The 24,404-nt window shown below is 38.9% G+C and overlaps 1 protein-coding gene, 1 non-coding gene and 1 pseudogene across 5 annotated transcripts in view; 2 read left to right on the top strand and 1 right to left on the bottom strand.

Annotated features, from left to right (window-relative positions):
• Positions 1 to 24,404, top strand: part of LOC124554825 (ephrin type-B receptor 1-B) — a 345,617-nt gene that overhangs the window by 266,555 nt on the left and 54,658 nt on the right. For 3 of the 4 annotated variants that reach the window (XM_047128489.1, XM_047128487.1, XM_047128490.1), the window contains one exon: positions 9,186 to 9,326. In XM_047128489.1, coding sequence (XP_046984445.1) covers positions 9,186 to 9,326 — 141 coding nt within the window. The remainder of the gene's footprint in view (positions 1 to 9,185; positions 9,327 to 24,404) is intronic. The other variant, XM_047128488.1, reaches the window with a different exon arrangement.
• Positions 4,985 to 5,057, bottom strand: Trnat-agu. The gene has a single exon. It is a non-coding gene; the product is annotated as a tRNA-Thr (tRNA).
• LOC124557590 lies at positions 14,885 to 15,001 on the top strand (annotated as a pseudogene).

Below are 24,404 nucleotides of genomic sequence, written 5' to 3'. Positions count from 1 at the left end.
TAATTTCACAGGCATCTCTGTGCAACAAGCTGCATGTTTTTAGTTGTGCGTTGTTTTCTTGTTGTTAATTTCATCTGCATGCATTATTATTTTATCTAAAAAAAACAGTTAACATGCCTTGTAGCTGCAATCGTGTGGTATAAATAGACAACTGGCTTTGGAAGTCTCTTTTAACTGAATGTATCTGCTTTGCTACTGTTTTTGCTTTTTTTGTAGGTCTAGTACTTCCTTTTGATATTTATTGTCTTTGGATAACATGCTTTCCTTGTGATCGCAATGAAGAACCACATAAATCAATGTATGAAAGTAATGCTGCTTTGTGGAGTATGACAGTACTTGATGGGTCACGATGATAACACCTTTTCTTCATTTCTCAGTTCTGTACTACAAGACAAACTCAAATCTTCCTTCCTGTGTTGTTGTTTTTGTTTCTTCCCCCCATGTCTGTGTATTTGAGTGATAACAAAAGTATCTGATTTTATAGAAATGTCAATTCACACTCTCATTTATTTCTTCTTTTTATTGCAAATAAGTTAATGAAATAAACAGTGTGATGTGTGCTGTCTGTCACAGTACCTCCAAGCTTCTTATGGTTGCATCAATTAACTATTCTATAAGGAAAATGTTATTTCTCTCATTTTAATAGTGTGTTTAGTACCCTGCTTGATAGTATTTATGTTCTTACTGCCTTATTTACATTAAAGTAATGCTAGATGAGGTATATACTTGGTGCTTCCACTTAAGCTTTTGTCTTTAAGTAAAATTAAATTCTTATTGTGGTGCTGGATTCCATAATTAATCCACATCAGTATTTTTCTACATTTGTGTTAACAAGTTAAGCATAACCAAAATGTGAGGGCATATTTCTGTAAAGGATTGTTGGAAGGGCTACAGAACAAAGTGAATCATAATCACAAATATTTACAGAAGTTTTGAAATGAAAGACACATATTTTTTAAAAGCAACAAAATCAGACCCACCACCGTAGTGAGGGTCAGTGCGCCTGACTCTCATATGGATGACTCAGTTACAGTCCCAGCACTGCCAGGCTTTTTTCCTCACAAGTGATTTTTCTGTTCTGATGATACTAATTATATGCCAGTGTACAGCTTTTAGGAAATTAATATGTATTTCTCTTGTCTCCCATAGTATCTAAATTACAAAGTATACTGGAAGACTATGATGATTTCCACTACAGAAAACATGTTGATAAAAACATGCTGAATGTCTCCATGTTTTCCCTGTGCATCTTATGATTTAGAACAATAAAAGAAAAATGAAGATATTAGTGAAAACTTATCCACAAAACATAATGAAAGAAAAATATTTGTGGGAAAAATTAAAATGATAATATAAGAAATATTTGTGCAGTTTTAATGTTGGTTGTAATAATAAACCATAAAGCGCAAATTTTTTGCCAGGTGGAATAATGTGACAATTTCAGTAAATCATTGGTCATAAAAAGGTGCATCTGTAGTAATAAAAGTAGCATTATTTCTAGCTAAATATTATGCTTTTGCAACCATCATTATCTTTGTACAGTGAAGCTAGGTTACGATTTCAATGAAAATGTAATGTGTTGGATCTGTAAAAGCATATTTTCTTTAATAATCCATATTTTTCACTGTGCATCGAAATGTTGTTGTGGTGGTCTTCAGTCCAGAGACTGGTTTGATACAGCTCTCCTTTCTACTCTATCCTGTGCAAGCTTCTTCATCCCCCAGTGCATGGAAATGCCAGTAAGAAAAAACTTATTACTGGAAAATGAGGTTGAAGTTGCATTTCTGCCCCAAGATAAATAATAAAAGCGTTCTGCTCAATCATATTGTAAAGATTTTCCAAAATGAGGCCAGTGGATGTATGGGGGAACAAATTGAGCATACAGCCCATGAGACGAGTGATTAGTATTGACAGTTCAGGCGGGCAAACAGCAATGCTGCCGAACATGGCTTACGGCACTCCACACCTGGTTGCTACTAAACACATTCCCTACCAGCATAAACAAAAGTATTGACAACACGCAGGTCATATTTGTATGCATAAATTTATTTACTGTAATATACAAATTGAAAAACTGAAAAGAGCAATTTGGTGTCTAATATGCTAAAATATCATAAAATTATTTGTTAAATTTCCCAATAGGAATGAAAACTATTTTTGCAAATTGTTGAACATATGCAGTTTTTGTTCCAACTGTTAAATATTAGCATTATTAATTAGTTCTGCAATGAACAACAGAATAATTTATCAGTATATTAACAGCTATAATCTGGAGAAGGTACTCACAATATGATGATACTGGTAGGTCAATGGCATGCTTCCTCCTTACATCCCTGAGTGTGATGTAGTTATAATGCACACCACTCACATTACTGTTGGAATCTGATGTAGAATAGTCTTCTTCAGCTCTACTCCCTCCCAGATGTATAATAAAAATTTCGACTGCATCTTCTTCAATGCCTTCGTTTCTGGCTGACTCTCTGGCGACACTTGCAGTGCTGTTCACAACTTTCCTGCTGGTCTCACTTCTCACTTGAGTGACAGCTGTTACAAGGAAATTTTCAACTTCAGAGATGGTGAATTTTTTCTTATTTGTGGCAACATATTTTTTTATTTGTGTTCATACCCATTCAGTGACATTAAAATGACAGTGGTATAAAGGAAGCCAAAAGAATTCATGCCTGTGCCTTTTAATAACCTCATCAATTATGTATGTTCTTCTTCTTGTCCTCTATCTTCTTCTTTTTTTCCAAAGTTGGTGTCATATTGTGAGCAATGGAATTATCCGGGGTATTATCCATAAAGATCACTGAAGGACTTGTCAGATTCATCATAAGCGATGCTTTGAACCTTTTTTGATAAAATGCATTGTTCATTTCTTTGTGGTAATCACCTGTCTTTTTCGAATGAAATATTGACAAGCAGTTTGTCACAAAACCGTTTGATGTTTCTGCATGTAAAATAATAATTCGTCCTCCTTTTCCAACAGGAACTGCCATGGTCCCCTCGAGCATTCCATCACTCCTGCCTCTACATAATGAATGGTTGGCATTAATTCAGGTTACACCTGTCCAGACTGTATTTTCGAATCTCACACCCATGATCCTGCATAGAAATCTGCACTGCCACACAACTACATCTGTCGGTTCCAATAATATCTTGTGTCTGTTAAACAATGAATAGCTGAAGCCTATGTCTTTCTGCACTGTACACAATGAAAATTTACTTCCTTTAAAAAGATCATCTTTCTGAAGTGATAAGATGATGTTAGATAAAGCGGATGTGAGTAGCATCTTTCTCAAAATTGCCCAAAGCTGTCACTTACTTATTTCTTAGTCACTTCTTTCCTGGTGTGTGCAGCCTTGTTATGCCATTTGTGCCATTCTCACCACAATCTTTCCCTATCATTACAGCAGTGTTCCTGCTTATTTTCAGTGTTGTTGCAATCCTCTCAACAACCTGAGCAACAAGAAAAAAGGGCTCACATTTTTTCCTTTTCTTTCTCCAAATAGCCACTCACTCAACACACGAACTCATGGACCTGGCCGTGTAGCACACTTTTTTTCCTTTGTTTCACTTCATGTGTTGTGCTAGCACTACTTCTGGCACTGGATATTGTTTAAAATGAAACAGAAGCAAATAAACACTTAAACAAACAAAACAAAATAAACTGCTAACTGTACTCTTAGACAGACAATGAAACAACAGCATTGGTTGCACGTGAGACACTCGCTGGTACATTCAGATATGCATGCTTCAGGTTTGCAGAGTGACAAATTGGCTTGTGCTACCTGCTCAAATGCAATACCTCGTTGGCTCGCTACCTGCGGTTGTTGGACAACTGAATGACACTAGTGAGCTGTCAGTACCAAAGGATCATCTCCCAGCCTACAGAAACCAATGTCCAAAAACTTCATATGACAGTTATACAGAACATCTAAAATATGACTATCACAACTTAATAGGTTACACCATCCAAACAGCACTTACTGCTGTCTTCATTCCTGGACACTGACTGACTCACATTTTAATATCCAACAGCTTTTATTTTAAAGGGAAGGGAATGCAAACGAACTACCATTGCCAGCAAAAAATGCAAAGCAAGTTTCAAGAAGTAGGCACTATTGTTGAAGCGAATGAGAAAAAGACCAAACAGAATTACAGAATTTATCTGAAATCTCTGTTTGTAACATCACAACATGCCCAACACATGGGTACTATTGATTAATACACTCACCTCATGATGTTCGTGGGAGTGGGAACATTGCTTCCATGCCACATCAAATTAGAATAAAAGCAAGAAGACCAAGAATATTTTTACGGAAGAATGTCATTATGGAAAACTAATTCCCACGTAGTAGTAATAGATGTACTTTTATTTGCCTTGGCTCATATTTGACAATGCTATAAGACGTTTCATTCATAATTAAATCGATCACAACAAAGTATATGAATACTTACATGCATACATCAAAACACAGTAACAAAAATTATAAAAAACACACACGCACACACACACACACACACACACACACACACACACACACACTATTTTTACAGATAAGCACTAATACTTAGGATAACAAATACAGAGTGTACAGAATTTAGCAAAGAATGCAAAACAATTATACAGGTAAGCCATAATACAGAAACACTAAAGAGCAAAATTTATATCAACCATAACAATAGTATTTAACCATTTGTTGGTATTGCTGTAAAATTTTGAGAAAAAAGTTTTGGTGATTTTTTTTCCTCAGTAACCGTGGCTTTCTGGATGTAATGGAGTATTTGTATAATTTATTTTTATTTATTTTAAGACATAGGACGTTCCTCATTAGCAATTATGTCCTTCCAGTGCCTAGAATATTACTTTATTTTTATGTAAATCAGTGCCCATAAATATGAGTTGACAAAGACACAAAGGAGTTAAAGACATTAGCTGCCAGTGGGCACTGATTTACATCAATGGGGCAAGTTGAAAATTTGTGCCAGACTGGGATTCGATCCCAGGTCTCCTGTTTACTAGGCAGGTGCGCTGACCACTACGCCATCCAGACATAGTGGTCACCACAACCACACGGACTACCCTAGTACGCCTCCCATTAGACACAAATTCTTGGCTTATACCCCGCACTACTGTTGTAGTCTTCCTGCTCATAGGCTTAGTAAACTTGAGACCCGACAACAAATCCCGATCCAGCACAAACTTTCAACGTGCTCCGTTGATATACATCTATGTCCACTGGCAGCTAATGTCTTTTATTCCTTTGTTCCTTGATTCACAATGGCTGCAGGATCAAAATGGTACCTGTTCTTTTAAACATGTCTGTAAGAAAGAACAGACACCACATATATAATTGCGACAATGATGCAACTAATGAGGCTAATGAGCATGGGCAGTACCTCAGCAGTGTGTGACAGGATTACTGGATAGTCTGTGCAGTTGTGCTGACCACTGTGTCCTGATGATATAGTGGTCAGCGCATCTATCTAGTAAGCAGGAGACCTGCCCCATTGATATAAATCAATGCCCACTGGCAGCTAATGTCTTTGAATCCTTTGTGTCTTGATTCATAGTAGCTGCAGGATCAGTATGATGTCTGTTCTTTTGGAGATGTCCAAAAGAACAAATACCACATATATGTTTATGGCTGAGTTGACAAAGCCTACATGGAAATCTTCACTCATTCTCAATCAGATTATCTCCAACAGCTCGCATTATTTGTGAAATGTGCTGTAGATGTACCACGTAGTGGCAAAATACTGCACTACAAAGATACATATTGCCAACTGTGCATAGCCAGTGGATGACAGAGCAATATTGCTAGTTAAACTGCAACGTTGCTTGTGCTACCTGCTTAAGTGGCTGGCCACATGCAGTTGCTAGACAACTGAACAAGACTGCTGAGCTGTCAGTACCAAAGACTCATCTCCCACACTATAGGAACCAATGTCCAGAAATTTCATCCAACAATTATACAGAACATCTAAAATACGAGTATCACAACTAAACGGCTACACCAACCAAATAGTAGTTATTGCTATATTTGGTACTGGACACCAAGTCATTCACATCTACAGAATCCAACGGCCTTTATTGTTCAGGGAAGGAAATTTAAATGAATTACTGCAATCAGCAAAACATGCATGGCCAGTGATCCTGTCAGTGCAGGTGCACACCAAGCTCGAACTCTTACGGGAATTGGTGAGATGCCATGAGTTATGATGCTAATGAGCAGGGGCACTACCTCTGTAGTGTGTCACATAAGTTGAGAATTTGGGTCTGATGGGAGGCATGCTAGTGTAGTCTGTGCAGTTGTGTTGACCACTGTGTCTGGATGACACAGTGGTCGCGCATCTCCTAGTATACAGGAGACACGGGTTCAAATCCCATTCCAGCACAAATTTTCAGCTTGCCCCAGTCTACAAACCAATGCCCACTGGCATTCATAGTGGCTGCAGGATCAAAATGGTGTCTTTTTTAGGATATGTCTGAAAGAACAAACACCACATATGTAGTTATGGCTGAGTTGAAAAAGCCTATGTGGAAGTGTTAACTCATTCTCGAGCAGACTTTCTCCAGCAGCTCGCATTACTCGTCAAATGTGCTATATATATGTATCTTATGTTGACAAAATATTGCACTACAAAGATAGATGTTGCCAACTGTGCATAGCCAGTGGATAACATAGCAGTATTGCTAGTTAACCTTCTAAAGGACTCTTCAAGTTTAATACAATGAATGTTAGAACTCAGTGTTGCTAGAGAGCTACATTCTCACACAAAAAGCAAATTTTTTCCCCCAAAGCAGAAGTTCGTAATCCTCTTCATTGCTCTTCCTCTTCCTATCTGGCATCAGCATAATGTCGCTCTCTACTGGTACATAAAGAAAAAGAAAAAAGAAAAATAGAAATGTCCTGGATAAAGATCACTTTTCTAAGCTTATTATGTTGTTGGGGAATTTGTTGTACAAAATACATCCAACATTCATAGGAATCTCATCAGTTACATGAAGCCATTTTTATTGTATATGATAATCATTCACACATCTCAACCAAATTCATGCCTCACTCCACTGAAATTTTGGAGATGATGCTCTTCAAACTCCTAATGAAAGAAGTGCAGTGGTATCGGTCAGGCTATTGACATGGCCAAGATGTATTTTTCAATTTTCTGTGGTGTAATGACATGGAATGTTTAGACATCTCTTCTTATCCTCCCGTTACCCCATCAGATGACCTGAAGTTTTTAAAATTTTCAATACTACCTGAAAAAAAAAAGTGAAGCACTCAGGAGGAGAGGGGGAAAGGAAATGAAACTTCACAGGTTGAGAGAGAGTGTGTGTGATCTTATTTCAGTGATTACAAAACTGAGCTAAATTACAAAGAACTTGACAATATGAGCCCACTTACCCGTAAGATGTTGAACCCCATCTGGCCTGGATACATGCACTGATTCAGTTGGGAATGGTATCATAAATCCATTGTATCCTCTCCTGAGACAAGCTGTCCCAAAACTGTTGCAAGTGATCCTTGATATCTTGGATATTGGCACTGGGATGAAATTGACAGTACAACTGGTCCCACACATGTTTTATCAGGGACAGATTTGGGGATCTTGCTGGCCAGAGGAGTACCTCAACATTACGCAGACAGTTCATAAGTCACATGCTATCTGTGAAAAAAACATTGTCCTGTTGAAAAATGGCACTGTGGTACCGTTGCATGACAATATGGGATGTCTTTGATGTACTGTTGTGTTGTCAGATTTCCCTCAATCACAGTCACCCATGACCTGAAGTCATACCTGATGGCTCCCCACATCATGATGCCAGGAGTAACACCTTTGTACCTTTCCATCCCTTCGATGAATCACACCTCTCCCCAGGTTGCATCATACTCGTCGATGGTGATTATGTGGGATAGTGCAGAAGTGCAATTCATTGCTGAATACAGTGCAACTCCGCTCATCAGCAGTCAACGCTTCCCGGTCACACCACCACTCTGACCATTTGTGTTTTGATGTCAGTGTCATCCTCTGCATGGGACAGTGATTCCATAGTCTGGCTGCTGCTAATCTCCAGTCAGTGTTGCGAGATTACGCAAAATGTTGTAGTGAGTCCATTACTTACTCTCGAATTGGAAACACAGATGTGAAGGGGTTATAATGTACTTGGTGTACAGTATGACAATCCTCCCTTGTGTTATTCAACCAGAGCCTTGTTCATGAGTATGCCTGCACTAATTTACCCGTGCAGTCCAGAATTGGGCCACTGTTACATAAAAAGCCTCAAAAATCTGGATCTTGCGTAAGTCAATCAACAGGCCAATTGGAGACCCACAATGAGTTCCTTTCAAGCTCTTGTCAGGTGCTGACAATACTGTTTCAGATAAGTATGTGGAATCTCCATATCCTTCACAGTGATCACTCAGCATCTGATGTTGTTCATGCACCTTATGTACACTATCAGGCTAAAGATGTGGAACACTAATCCACAACTGTGGCCATTCTACCTTTCACAGAGAATTTAAACGCTAATCTTTTACATACCTGCCGATGGTGTATTCATGTACAAAGGTACATTGGTATCTGACCATTTCATCTGGGTGTTTTACATTTTTTAGCAGGCAGTGTGTTTATAAGGTATTGTGATTAAAGTATTAGTTAAAGTTGTATGTATGTTTATTGTGTGTGTTGCTAGCTAAATAAATACCTTTAGTTACCAGCTGTGAAAAGAGTTGCAGAATACTCAGGATGTAATGTAAACTCTGACTAAGGAACAGTATAATTAATTTCAGTTGCTCTTGCTCCATAATTCCACTAGTCTTTGTCATTGATTTGAAGGTAAAGTTTGTCAGCAATGCATTGTGAGATTAAAATGGAGTATTTTATTGCAGAACTGAGGCATACTCAGAGTATTATGTATTCTAGAAAGACATAGATACAGATGCTTTTATGAGCTGTGAAGTAAGATAATTGTGGGCAAAAATGTAAAGCTGATAAGCTTATGTGTTGGCAGCAGTTGTTGAGGAATTGAAATTATTCGTCAAGCATAAAAAAAGGCAATAAAGTACAATGATCATAAAATACAGTCCTTATCATTGTGAAATTGCTAAAAAATAAAGTTTTAATTGTAATTGTTAATTTTACAGTGTAGTGTGTAATTGAAATTTTTTTAATGACAGTGACTACTCCCCTCTTCACTGCAGTGGGAGCTGCTTCGAGGACATACATCGATCCTCACACATATGAAGATCCAAATCAGGCAGTCAGAGAATTTGCTCGAGAAATTGACGCTTCTTGTATCACCATAGAAGCTATAATTGGTGAGTGCAACTCTTAATTTTTTTAAAAAATTCACAGTTAGATAATATATTTATCCAGCTGCCTATTTAGCTAAGATGCGTAAATTTAGTGCTGTACATTTAGAAAAATAAAACAGTGGAAAAGGGTACAGGTGCTATGTACACATTGATCAGTCAGAACATTATGACCACCTACTTAATAGCTGGTATGTCCACCATTGGCACAGATAACAGTGGCAACTAGTCATGGTATGAAAGCAGTGAGGCCTTGGTAGGTCACTGGAGGGAGTTGGCACCACACCTGCACCCAGAAGTCGCGTAACTCCTGTAAATTCTGTTGACGAAGGTTATGAGCTCTGACGCCATGTTGTCACATCTCAAATGTGTTCAGTCGGGTTCAGATCTATTGACTTTTTTGGGGGGGGGAGGGAGGGGGCAGCACATCAATTGGAACTTGCCACTGTGTTCCTCAAACCACTCCATCGCACTCCTGGCCTTGTGACATGGTGCATTATCTTGCTGAAAAATGCCACTGTTGTCAGGAATCAAGGTCATCATGAAGGGGTGTACATGGTCTGCAGCCAGTGCACAACACACCTTAGGCATCATGGCGCCTCACGCGAGTTATACTGGATCCATGGATGCCAACATGAATGTCCTCCAGAGCATAATAGAGCCGCTGCCAGCTTGTCTCTGTCATGCAGTACAGGTGTCAAGGAGCTGTTCCTCTGGAAGATGACAGATTTGCGCCCTCACATTGGCATGATGAAGAATGTATCGGGATTCATCAGACCATGCAATGCTCTGCCATGGCACCAACGTCCAGTGCTAATCGTCACATGCCCTTTTCAGTTGTAGTTGCCGATGTCATGGTGTTAACATTGGCACGTACATTGGTCGTCGGCATTGCGAAGCCGCCACCAGCTTTTACAGTGTCTTGTTGACAGCTTGGCTCTGTGGCTTTGTGGGATCTGCGCAACACTTGAACCCTACCACCAGCTCTTACCAACTGAAATCGGGACTGATCTGACCAGACAATGGTTTTCCAGTTGTCTATTGTCTAACAGTTATGGTCACAAGCTCAGGAAAAACACTGTAGGTGATGTCATGTTGTTAGCAGAGGCACTTGCATTGGTTGTCTACTGCCATAGCCCATCAGTGACAGATTTTGCACCAGTGTCCTGATGGATATGTTTGTTATATGTCCCACTTTGATTTCTGTGGTTTTTTCATGCAGTGTTGCTTGTCTGTTAGCACTGACATATCTATAAGCACTGTTGCTCTAGGTCATTAAATGAAGGCTGTAAGCTACTGCGTTGTCTATGATGAGAGGTAATACCTTACCTGAAATTTGGTATTCTTGACACTGTGTATTTCAGAATATTGAATTCCCGAACGATTTCTGCAATGGAATGTCCCATGCATCTAGATCCAACTACCATTCCGTGATCAGAGTCTGTTAATTGCCACCATGCAGCCAAAATCACATCAGAAAGGTTTTCACATGCATCGTCTGAGTACAAATGACAGCTCTGCCAATCCACTGCCCTTTTATACCTTGTGTAAGCAACACTACAACTGTCTGTATATGTGCATATCGCTATCATGTACCTTTTATTACCTTGGTGTACACACACACACACACACACACACACACACACACACACACACACAAAACTTTTCTTCTATCTCATCCAGATTGATTTCCTTCTTTCAGGAAGAGTTTCACTCGTGTATTTTGCCAGTTAGGGGTTTCTAATACTTTGATTACTACTAAGCAATACTTCAGGAAGCCTCAAGCTGGGCATAATATATTGGGCATAGTTTACTCCACAGAGCACAGCTTTCAGAATACCACAAATGCCAGTTGAAATTAGCAAATCCTAGAATTGTCTGACAGGAAGAATTAGTTTAGCAGTCTGCATTAAGTCAATGGCCACTGTCTTTGGTTTCACATTTTTCATCATGTTGCTTCATTGATGGGATCCATTCCTTTATAAAAATTTGCACATCTGTGTTGGCAAAAGTGCCTGACCTGACCAACTTTAGCAACTAATCTCTTGTGGGCTGTCATTGCCACAGTTGGCTGACATCTATACACTATTTTGCCACTGAAGGTGGGTGCAGCTAGACATTTGGAGTAGACTGCAGTCCATTTCATATTATATCCACCACTAGTATGCTGATACAATAACTCCATACTTAGCAATCATAAGCAACTGCTCTCTTGTAGAAAGGTCTGTACCGAAAGACTGGAAAGTTGTACAAGTCAAAAGAATACAATAGAAAAAAAATAGAAGTAATCTACTGAATTACAGATCCATATCACAAAGTCAATTTGCAGTACAATTTTGGAACATATACTGTGGTTGAACATTATGAATCACCTTGAAGAAAATGATTTATTGACAAATAGCCAACATAGATTCAGAAAATATCATTCTTGTGAAACACAAAATTTTCACAAAGTAATGAGTGTAATTACACCATTCTCACAGGTGAGTTCTAATTAAATTGCATACCTGTGGAGTATCATCTTAGTTGTGTAACTTCATTTGTAATTTCCTGCCAGAAAGGTCACAGTTCACAATAATTGACAGAAAGACAGTGAGTAAAACAGAAGTAATATATGGCGTTCCCCAAGGAACTGTTATGGGTCCTCTGTTGTTCCTGATATACATAAACAATTTAGGAGACAGTGTGAACAGCCCTCTTGGATTGTTTGCAGATGATGCTGTCATTTACCATCATGTAAAGTCGTCAGATGATCAAAATGAATTGCAAAATGATTTAGACAGGATATCTGTATGTTGCAAAAGGGACAGTTGACTCAAAATCATGAAAAGTGTGAAGTCATCCACATGAGTAACTAAAAAAACTGTTAAATTTCAGTTACACAATAAGTCATACAAATTTAAAGGCTGTAGACTCAGTTAAATACTTAGGGATTACTATTATGAATAACTTAAGGAATGATCGCATAGATAAGACTACAATTTATTGGCAGAAGAGTTAGAAAATATAACAGGTCTAATAAAGAGACTGCTTACAATATGCTTGTCCGTCCTTTTCTGGAGTACTGCTGTGTGGCGTGGGATAAACATCAGATAGGATTGATGGAGGGCATCAAAAAAGTTCAAAGAAGGGCAGCTCTTTTTGTATTATCATGAAATAAGGGAGAGATTGCCATGGATGTGATACACAAATTGGGGTGGCAGTCATTAAAACAAAGGTGTTTTTTGCTACTGCAAGACCTACTCATGAAATTTCTATCACCAGCTTTCTCCTCAGAGCATGAAAATATTTTTTTTGGCACCCACCTGCACAGGGAGAAACGATCACCATATTAAAGTAAGAGAAACCAGGGCTCACACAGAAAGATGAAAGTGTTTTTCCCACTTGCTATTTGAGAGTGGAATGGCAGAGAAGTAGCTTAAAGATGGTTCAATGAACCCTCTGCCAGGCCCCTAATTGTGACTCACAGAGTAATCATGTATATGTAGATGTAATACCTGGGTTGTTATGTATGCACTGACTAAATGTCACCTGCCATACTACATTAGCCTGGTTATTGATGTTTACTTATTATTGCTGTGCATGAAGCCTTTCTCTGGTGGCTTATCTCCACCTTAGATGTACAATATACAGGGTGAGCACAATGTCTTGCCCTGATTATAAAAATTTATAACAGAATAACCGTTTGACATAATAAGTTACATTTGATGCCTTTACATAGGTTAGTGTTACTAGTTTCTTTTAAGACCACTTGCGTTAGTAAACCTCAATGTGTGCTCCCTTGGTAGCTCGGAGAATGTCAAGGCAGTATTCCAGTTCCCACCAGGTGTTTCGTAATGTGGTCTGTCACAGTACTCACAGCAGCTTGTATCCTAGACTTCTGTTCGTCGACATCAACAATGAAGACTCTGTCCTTGATATAGCCCCAGAAAAAAAAGTCAAGGGGCGTAATGTCTGGAGAGCAGGGTGGCCAGGGTGTTGGACCATTCCTTCCAATCCACCGATCCGAACATTACTACCCTCTCCAGACATTACGCCCCTTGACATTTTTGTCAGGGGCTATATCAAGGACAGAGTCTTCGTCATACCAGTTGCTGATGTCGACGAACTGAAGGCTAGGATACAAGCTGCTGTGGCTACTGTGACAGAACACACATTATGAAACACCTGGCAGGAACTGGAATACCACCTCGACATTCTCTGAACTACCAAGGGAGCACACATCGAGGTTTACTAACGTAGGTGGTTAATTAAAAAAAAAAATTAACCTGTCTAATAGCATCAAATGTAAATGATTATGTCAAACAGTTATTCTGTAATAAATTGTTATAATCAGGGCAAGACTTCGTGCTCACCCTGTATGTTAAGTGCAATTTGCTATCACTGAGGCTGGCTGCATATTCAATGCCACTGACTTTTGTTTGTGTTCCCATTGGCCAAATCCTCTGGTATATTGACTAGAATGTCTTGCAAGATTTCTATGTATGAACAACACCATTAACAGCTAGTGCAGCTATTTGCTGGATTGTTAGGCTGAAGTTGAGAATTTCAAACTGCCCCCCCTCCCCCCGCAGAAAAAGAAAGATTTCCTTTCCTCTGTATCAGCTGCATGTCTTGCCACTGACTTTATCATTTGCAGGATATCTTCAAGTGTCTTTGTTTTTTAACAATCTTCCCATCGACTAAGCCAAACTATCTGGACAGTTCTTCCGAATCCTGTGTATTACCTTTTGGAAGTAAGATTGCTCTTTATTGCTTGCCAGTTGCAGTTACTCAAAAAGAGAACTTTAGTAGGTTCCTTGTGGCATAATTTAACAAGAAGCCATCTCTGCTTGTCGATTGTATGTGATGTAGAATAATTGAAGTCCTATTTTCTTGGATGCTAGAGTCCCAGCTGACATTTTAGCCATACGCATGCATGTGTGTGTGTGTGTGTTACTAAGTAACTCTGAAAAAGTATTAGTCTGAAGACTAGCAAAGTCCTTTACTCAGTGATCTGTAGAACACGTTTTGTTTCTAATGATCACAACATCCTCCTGGGTAGTTCCCACTTTGAGATCAAAATGGGGGACTATTTTATCTCCCAAATATTTCATGCAAGCTGATGCCATCATCATTTAACTATAAAGTAGAGCTGCATGTTCTCAAGAAATATAACAATTGTAGTCTCCATTTGCATTCAACTGTTCACACTACCTATATAGCAAGGTGTTGCTGGCTAATGATACAAAGCCAGACCAGTCCATCCTCCAGACTGTTCCCTGCATTTACTGAAAAGGCTGCTTTCCCTCTCCAGAATTTGTATGTTAGGTATTTATTCTGGCATGCTTCCCCTCTCCAGAATTTGTATGTTAGGTATTTATTCTGGCATTTCCACAGATACTCTTCTGATGTGGTTACACCTATACCGTAGTGTTGCACAGCCCATTCTATGTCAGCAAGGTCCATTTTGTGACAGTTAATGTTAACAGCTGACTGCAATTCAAAATTATGGTCTTGTATGATATGTGTGAGCAATAATGGATAAGTTACACACGTAATTTATGTTTAGTTATATGTGGGTGGGCAATGGCCTTGCCGCAGTGGATACACCGGTTCCCATGAGGTCACCGAAGTTAAGCACTGTTGGGCGTGGCTGGCACTTGGATGGGTAACCATCCAGCCGCCATGCGCTGTTGCCATTTTTCTGGGTGCACTCAGCCTCGTCATGCCAATTGAGGAGCTACTCGACCAAATAGTAGTGGCTTCGGTCGAGAATACAGTCATAATGGCCGCGAGAGCGGTGTGCTCACTCCACGCCCCTCCTACCCTACCTTGTTTGTAGGACTATCTGTATTGCATTACTGCCATAATATATGAACTACCTTAACAATGATCTGTGAGTGATGAGAGTAGAGGTAAGGCATATGAGTTTTGTGGTTTGCAAAAGTCCTGAATTCAAAACATACCTTCATTGCCGTAAATACACGGTGGTCTGATGGTCCCAGTAGGCCACTCGTGGCCTGAAGACAGAGTGCTTTTTATGTGTAGGTTCCAAAAATTTATTAGTATTTCATCAAATGATTTTTAGACCAGAGTTTACAGATCTTCACTTACTCAAACTAAATGTGACAGTTATTTTTGTTTATTAGCTGTTTATAGTAGGAAGTAGATATCCATTCTTCTACAGCAAAATTTTAAAGTGCTTGGTAAGCTTTCTGTATGATGTGCCAGCGTCAGTTCTACACGGCAATCTCCAACATGTTATTTTAAATTACATTTGGTGATATATAAATATTGTGTTTCACTTTGATGGCATGAATGTAATGTTTGCTACAAATTTAACCAAGTAGCTTCACATTTGGCCTCGTGAGACTGAGTGGACCATGTTCCAGATTTATCCACTCTAGAAAAATCTGAAGTGTAGTAGTAGTAGTAGTAGTAGTAGTAGTAGCTTTATTCATCTGTAGATCTCTTTTTACAAGGATATAGGACATGTCAAAGTATTTACAAGTTTAGATCAGTTTAAAATAAGCTAATTCGTATACACATATATTTACAGACTTCTAGTTAGACATAATCATTAGATTTGCTCCTGGTATACAATACTTTTTTTTACAAATAACTTATTAAAATAATGTAATGCCGCACTGTTCACTCATATCTCACTATCAGTCACTGCCCACACTGCACACACATTATTTCATAACACTTCACTGTTAGTTAAACTAGAAATCTCTCCGTCAGAAGCCAACACTGCCAACCAGTATTCCATAAAGGCAACCTATTTCTTAATCATGTAGGCTACATTGGCACACATGATTGCCAGAAGACAATAATGTAGACAATTTTACACCTATTTCTATGCCATCAGTGTATGCTAAAGTTATCCAAAAGGGTGTGTATATAAGGATAATTGATCATTTTATGTCACATAATTTGCTATGAAATGTACAGTTCGGGTTTAGAAGTCGTTTAACAACTGAAAATGCTGTATTCTGTTTTCTCTGTGAGGTACTGGATGGGTTTAACAAAAGGTTTCGAATGCTAGGCATATTTTTTGATTTACCTAAGGCGTTTGATTGTGTTGATCACAAAATATTGCTCTAGAAGTTGGACCATTACATGACACGGAGAGTAGCTCACAATTGGTTCACCTCTTACTTTAACAACAGACAACAAAAGGACATAATTCACAGCGTTGAGAATGGCTGTGATGTGGGGTCTGAGTGGGGTACGGTCAAGTGGGGGGTGTCCCAGGGATCAGTGTTGGGGCCACTCCTGTTCCTTATTTATATAAATGATATGCACTCTAGTATTATGGGTAACTCCAAAATATTTCTATTTGTTGATGACACTAGCTTGATAGTAAAGGATGTTGTGTGCAACATTGGCTTGGTGTCAAATAGTGCAGTTAATGACATAAGCTCTTGGCTTGTAGAAAATAAACTAACGCTAAATCTACATCTACATCCATACTCCGCAAGCCACCTGATGGTGTGTGGTGGAGGGTACTTTGAATACCTCTATCGGTTCTCCCTTCTATTCCAGTCTTGTATTGTTCGTGGAAAGAAAGATTGTCGGTCTGCCTCTGTGCGGGCTCTAATCTCTCTGATTTTATCCTCATGATCTCTTCAAGAGATATACGTAGGAGGGAGCAATATACTGCTTGACTCCTTGGTGAAGGTATGGTCTCGAAACTTCAACAAAAGCCCGTACCAAGCTACTGAGCATCTCTCCTGCAAAGTCTTCCACTGGAGTTTATCTATCATCTCCGTAACGCTCTCGCAATTACCAAACGATCCCGCAACGAAGCGCGCTGCTCTCCTTTGGATCTTCTCTATCTCTTCTATCAACCCTATCTGGTACGGATCCCACACTGCTGAGCAATATTCAAGTAGTGGTCGAACAAGTGTACTGTAACCTACTTCCTTTGTTTTCGGATTGCATTTTCTTAGGATTTTTCCAATGAATCGGAGTCCGGCATCTGCTTTACCGACAATCAACTTTATATGATCATTCCATTTTAAATCACTCCTAATGCCTACTCCCAGATAATTTATGGAATTAACTGCTTGCAGTTGCTGACCTGCTATATTGTAGCTAAATGATAAAGGATCTTTCTTTCTGTGTGTTCTCAGCACATTACATTTGTCTACACTGAGATTCAATTGCCATTCCCTGCACCATGTTTCAATTCGTTGCAGATCCTCCTGCATTTCAGTGCAATTTTCCATTGTTACAACCTGTCGATATACTACAGCATCATCCGAAAAAAGCCTCAGTGAACTTCCGATGTTATCCACAAGGTCATTTATGTATATTGTGAATAGCAAGGGTAATCAATGTAAGACTCAGTTTTTACAGTTTCTAACGCACAATTCAACATAACCTGACTTTTAATTTCACAGAATGGGCATATGATTAGTGAAACTGAACAGTTCAAATTTCTAGGTGTTCAGATATATAGTAAACTGTCGTATAAAGCCCACATTCAGGACCTTGTTCAAAGACTTAATGGTGCCATTTTTACTATTTGAACAGTATCTAAAATGAATGATCGTTTGACACCAAAATTAATCTACTTTTCTTATTTTCATTTGCTTATGTCATATGGTATTATATTTTGGGGTAACTTTTCCCATTCTAAAAGGATATCTTTGGCTCAGAAACGGGCAGTTCGGGCAATAAGTGGTGTAAGTTCACAAACCTCTTGTCAACCCCTGTCCACGAGCCTGGGTATTTTGACATTGGCCCCTCCCTCTCTCTCTCTCTCTCTCTCTCTCTCTCTCTATATATATATATATATATATATATTCCTTACTGTCATTTCTTGTTAACAATGTTAGCTTATTCCCAGGAATAAGCGGCTTTCACTTTCACTCAGTTAATACTTGGCAGAAATCAAACCTTCATTTGGATCGGACTTCTTTAACTCTTGTGCAGAAAGGTGTGCAGTATACTGCTGCGTCCATTTTCAATAAGCTACCACTAGAATTCAAAAATCTTAGCAGTAATCCATACGCTTTCAAATAAAAACTGAAGAGTTTCCTCATGGGTCACTTTTCTTCTGTCAAGGAGTTCCTTGAAAAATTAAGCTCATTCTTGTCATATTGTTGATTGCATTTATTTAAACGTATGGCTTGACTTTTTTGGGTTCATAAACATTTTATTTTATCTGTAATTACTTTTATGTCATAATTTCATGTACTGATATGTTCCATGACTATGGAGATTTACTCCTCAATTTGGTCCTGCGGAACTTGACGTGTAAATAAATAAAATAAATAAATAAATAAAAAGTAAACAGTGAATGAAAGTGAAAAACATCCATTGTATTATCTAAAAGTAAACAGTTCAGGTAGTTGTTCTCTTCTTCATACTACCTTGTAGGACTATCTGTATTACATTACTGCCACAATATATGAACTACCTTAACAATGATCTGTGAGTGATGAGAGTAGAGGTAAGGCATATGAGTTTTGTGGTTTGCAAAAGTCCTGAATTCAAAACATACCTTCATTGCCGTAAATATGGTGCTGAAATGAATTGGTATTCCTCTGGAGGATACAGCAGTGTCTGTACTTGGGCAAAAACCCCTGGTAAATAAGGAGGCTAGCATGTAATGACCTTGAATATATTCTTAACAGATTTATTTATTTCTTGTTCCAGTGATCCTTGTTGTGACAGTATCACAGGACTTGGAACAAACAAAGAGCTGACTTACAGAGAGTGGGAGGAGGATCCCATATGCAAGGGGCTGTGCTGAAAGGCAAAGTCAGCTTCTCCTTTTGGAATTTGAATAAATGCTCTCAGTCCCTTGTATTTATCTTAAATACCTATCATATTGACCTTCCTGAGTGACATGATTAATCTTTCCAAAATTCCTGTTGTGTGGGTATTTGTGTATAATGGTTCCCAGAGGAGACGTTCTGTAACTTCTCTGTCTGTCATTGAATTGGTAGCCATTTCATCTGACATTTCTACATCTACTACTTCTGCATATTTAATACCTTCTCTGCAGGCCTTAACCATGGTTTGCACCCTTGTCTCAACTTGTATGTGTACAGGATAACAAGTTGTCAAATAAGTATTAAATTTCCTTAAGCATGACTCTGGCCATGACTGTATAATTACTTTCTTGAAACTGTTGCTACAGTTTACTGACTCTGTTTTCCCACTGTAGGATCACCTTGCTGCTTCCTTGGTAAGCACTGAACATTTTACAGTGATTGTAGTCTGTAGTTATATTACTGTAATTTACCGTAAGAATGTCTCTCATGTCGTGCCAGTTGGAGGATTGGCTTCTTGTATGTACACTACTGGCCATTAAAATTGCTACACCACGAAGATGACGTGCTACAGACGCGAAATTTAACCGACAGGAAGAAGATGCTGTGATATGCAAATGATAAGCTTTTCAGAGCATTCACACAAGGTTGGCGCCAGTGGCGACACCTACAATGTACTGACATGAGGAAAGTTTCCAACCAATTTCTCACACAAAAACAGCAGTTGACTGGCGTTGCCTGGTGAAACATTGTTGTGATGCCTCGTGTAAGGAGGAGAAATGTGTACCATCACGTTTCTGATTTTGATAAAGGTCGGATTGTAGCCTATCGCAATTGCGGTTTATCTTATCACAACATTGCTGCTCGCGTTGGTCGAGATCCAGTGACTGTTAGCAGAATATGGAATCGGTGGGTTCAGGAGGGTAGTACGGAACGCCGTGCTGGATCCCATCGGCCTCGTATCACTAGCAGTCGAGATGACAGGCATCTTATCCGCATGGCTATAACGGATCGTGCAGCCACGACTCGATCCCCCGAGTCAGCAGATAGGGACGTTTGCAAGACAACAACCACCTGCACGAACAGTTGAATGGCATTTTCAGCAGCATGGACTATCAGCTCAGAGATCATGTCTGCGGTTACCCTTGACGCTGCATCACAGACAGGAGCGCCTGCGATGGTGTACTGAATGACGAATCTGCGTGCACGAATGGCAAAACATTATTTTTTCAGATGAATTCAGGTTCTGTTTACAGCATCATGATGGTCTCATCCGTGTTTGGTGACATCGTGGTGACTGCACATTGGAAGCGTGTATTTGTCATCGCCATACTGACGTATCACCTGGCGTGATGGTATGGGGTGCCATTGGTTACACGTCTCGGTCACCTCTTGTTCGCATTGACGGCATTTTGAACAGTGGATATTACATTTCAGATGTGTTACAACCTGTGGCTCTACCCTTCATTCGATCTCTGCGAAACCCTACATTTCAGCAGGATAATGCACTACCACATGTTGCAGGTCTTGTACGGGCCTTTCTGGATACAGAAAATGTTCGAATGCTGCCCTGGCCAGCACATTCTCCAGATCTCTCACGAATTGAAAACGTCTGGTCAATGGTGGCCAAGCAACTGGCTCGTCACAATACGCCAGTCACTACTCTTGATGAACTGTGGTATTGCGTTGAAGCTGCATGGGTAGCTGTACCTGTACATGCCATCCAAGCTCTGTTTGAGTCAATGCCCAGGCATATCAAGGCCGTTATGACGGCCAGAGGTGGTTGTTCTGGGTACTGATTTCTCAGGATCTGTACACCCAAATTGTGTGAAAATGTAATCACATGTCATTTCTAGTATAATATATTTGTCCCATGAATAGCCATTTATCATCTGCATTTCTTCTTGGTGTAGCAATTTTAATGGCCAGTAGTGTAATTTGTTTCTGGCTGGCTACTCGCCGTGATTCTTTGTGAACTCTTTTTGAGAAAAATAGCATTTGACTTACCATTCAGGTTGAGGGTATATATAGTTCAGTTCATGGGTTGCTTCCATGTTAAATGGGGGCAAAGTATGTGTTACAAGGAGCTGAAATTGGGAAGGGAACTGCCTAATTCCAATGTTCCCCCAGTGTTGGAAACACAAGATAAAGTTGCAGAAAATAATGTTTTTTAAATTTTTTTGATCATTAGTAGTTTTATTATAGACTAAATGAAAAGACCTATTAGTGTTGTGCCTCACTTCAAATTAATCTCCATTTACAAACAACATAAGTTTATAGGAATCTCTAGAAGCCAGTTTTTGAACATCTATTGTAGCATGTCAGTGTCTCTTGAAATTCTCAAAATTGTTGATATCTCATTTCATACCCTTAGGGACTTTATTTTAAAACTTTTATTGCCGACTATGCCTTTAACTGCTGCCACATTTTCTAAATCAAATGCTCCATCCTTGTAAAACCTAGGCACCTGTGGCAAATATATCTTCCCCAGCATCAAATTCCACAACACTTATACCAACAACCTCTCCCAGTCTTTTCTCTTCTGCAACTACTTCATAGATCTTTATCACAAAAAAGTCTCCCAGGCATTATCCTCCTCTCACCCCCAAAGAATATAGCTCCCACTTCATGTTTCGAATGCCTCAATATATTACTCAACCACGGCTGTGGCTTTCTCTGATCTAGCCCTGAAATGAGCTCATCTCTCCCCGATATGCTCCTCACACCACCATCTGTCACCTTCCATCACTCTCCTAACCTCCACAACATTCTTGTCAAAACATATGACATTCTTAGACCAGTATTCTTACCCCTCTAATTATGCCCACTTTAAAATGTGACCCAAGAACCCAACCAACCACTTACTCCACTGGTAAATCCTACTACATTAGAGCTACTTGTGAAACCACTTTTGTTGTTTTAACAACTAAAATGTGCTGACTGTACCACATTGTATCTGGGAATGACCACTATCAAACTGGCTAAGAGCATGAATTAACACACAAGAACTGTACCGTTAGGGAACACGTAGTATTCAGTATCTGAGCATTGTCTACAATGTGACTGTATGATATCAGAATGCCACATAAAGCACACTGGTCATTTGGATGCACTGACTTAGTTGCCATTAATCCCAGAAATGGAATCTTGCTCTCGAACATGCCCAACTACCTTCCTGGACAACCTCTGTTGACAATTTCCTCCATTTGTTCCCAGTGGTTGAATTTCATTATTTACTCATTTTCTTTTTAAATCCACATCTTTTTTTCCCCATTCTGTGTACTGATTTGCCTCCCCGTCTCTTTGTCAGCTTTCCTCAGTGCTTCATTTATTCCAATTTTCATTTTCACTCCCTTTTATTAGATGTATAATTCTCACTCTGTACCTTTTTTGCTTCTCATAATTGATGTTGGCATAGAACTTAGCTTTGAAACACATGTGTGCGTACACGTACACACACACACACACACACACACACACACACACACACACACATACACACAATTCATTCTCTCCCTCTATCTCTCTCTCTGAGGCATTCCTCTTCACTTTCATTTCCTCTTGTCCTCACAATATGTAGGTCCCTCTCCACCTTTGGCCTGACTACTGAGCCTCTTCTTTTCAACCTTCCACAACCAGTCCCTTTTCATCCCCGAGGAAGGAACATAAAATAATTAAAAACTTGCAATATTTTTTGTGCTTTTAAGTGTTTCTGTGCAGAGTATATGAAATTTACCTCCTCTAGTTAAGTACTGGCCAACCCCTTGTCACCATGTAATCTAACAGTTTTCTTATGTTGTACCTGACATTCTGGCAACTGGCACTACTGTTTTCACAATCATTAGAAAAAAAAACGCAAAAGCTTATACGTATTATGTTAATTAAAACAAAAAAACTGGTGATACTTCTACACAAAGAACTAGCTGTTATTTGAAAATCAGCCAATGAATGAGCTCATGAGTCACAACAAGTGTTGTGTCTCACACCAAATCTCCTACCAACTTCTGAATATTTTTCCTCTGCGGTATAGAGAGTTGATGCAGGTTCTAGTCAAAATGGATGCGTGTTGTGTTCAGATATTTCCATAAAATATAGACAATATGTTTAAATATTACATAAAGAGTGTCAGTCATCTAAAAGTTCAACCATGTCAACATCTGCATCGGTACACCAAAAGCCTCTTCATGGTGTGATAGGTGGTACTTGGTATACCACTATCATTGCCCCATCTTTCCCTTTACATTCATGAAAGATGTGCAGGAAGAACAAATGTCACTAAATCTTATTAAGAGCTCTAATTTCTCTGAATCATTACATGAAACGCTTATTCCTGAACTTTGGAATTTTAATAGTAAACATCTCCATGAAGCAAAATACCTGTACTGCAATGTCTGCAACTTGAATTGAATAGGCAACTATGTGGAATTTTCATGCCTACTAAACAAACTTGAGGCAAAATTTGCTGCTCTTCTGTGGATCTTGTCTATCTCCTCTTTCAATCTGTCCTGGTAAACACCCCGGCTGATAAGAAATACTCAAGAATCAATTGAATGGGGTTTTTGTTCAGTTACCTCCTTCGTGAGAATACATTTCCTACATATTCCAGTGAGTCTCAGTCTGGCTTCTATCTTTCATATAACTAATTTTATATGGTCATTCTACTTTAAATCACACTGGGATGAATACTCTTGGATATTTAACAGCTGTGACTATTTCCAGTAAATGATTGCCAATCTACCAATTATAATTTGTTTGTGTTAGCTATGTGTTGATAACACAGTTTGCTCTTATTTTCTTATTTGCTTTTTTCTGATCTGCTCTTATATATATATTGTTAAACATTTTCAAAGGAAAATTACCAAGGTACAACAAAGATATGGACTGAATTTTCGATTATACTAAAAAATATGGGAATGTGAGGATGGACTGTTGACTGTTGTGTACCTTGATGAAATCTTCTTGTGTTATCAACCATATACAGAGTCATCTTGAATTGACAAGGAAGCCTAGATTCTCGTATAACAATATATATTGTTGGCATCTGAACAAAACTTTCTGCTTCATGCACGATTTGTGAGATGATTTGCAGGTCGTATGTTCCCAGTATATATTTGTCCTAATTTTGTTACTGTGAATAAACAACAAGTAAAATAATAAATAAAGTTAATTTAATTATTTAGTAATGCCTCCAGTAGTCATTTTGTCATCTTTGCTGTGGCAGTCATCATTTTAAATAGAAAATCAAGAATTTTCATTTCTGTTCATTTTTGGAATGTTCATAATTGACAATATGTTGAAAAGTTTTGCAACCTCG

Source organism: Schistocerca americana, chromosome X (assembly GCF_021461395.2).
Source record: "Schistocerca americana isolate TAMUIC-IGC-003095 chromosome X, iqSchAmer2.1, whole genome shotgun sequence".
Taxonomy (NCBI): domain Eukaryota; kingdom Metazoa; phylum Arthropoda; class Insecta; order Orthoptera; family Acrididae; genus Schistocerca; species Schistocerca americana.
Note: the sequence above shows the minus strand (reverse complement) of the source record. Positions and strands in the feature narration are given on the sequence as shown.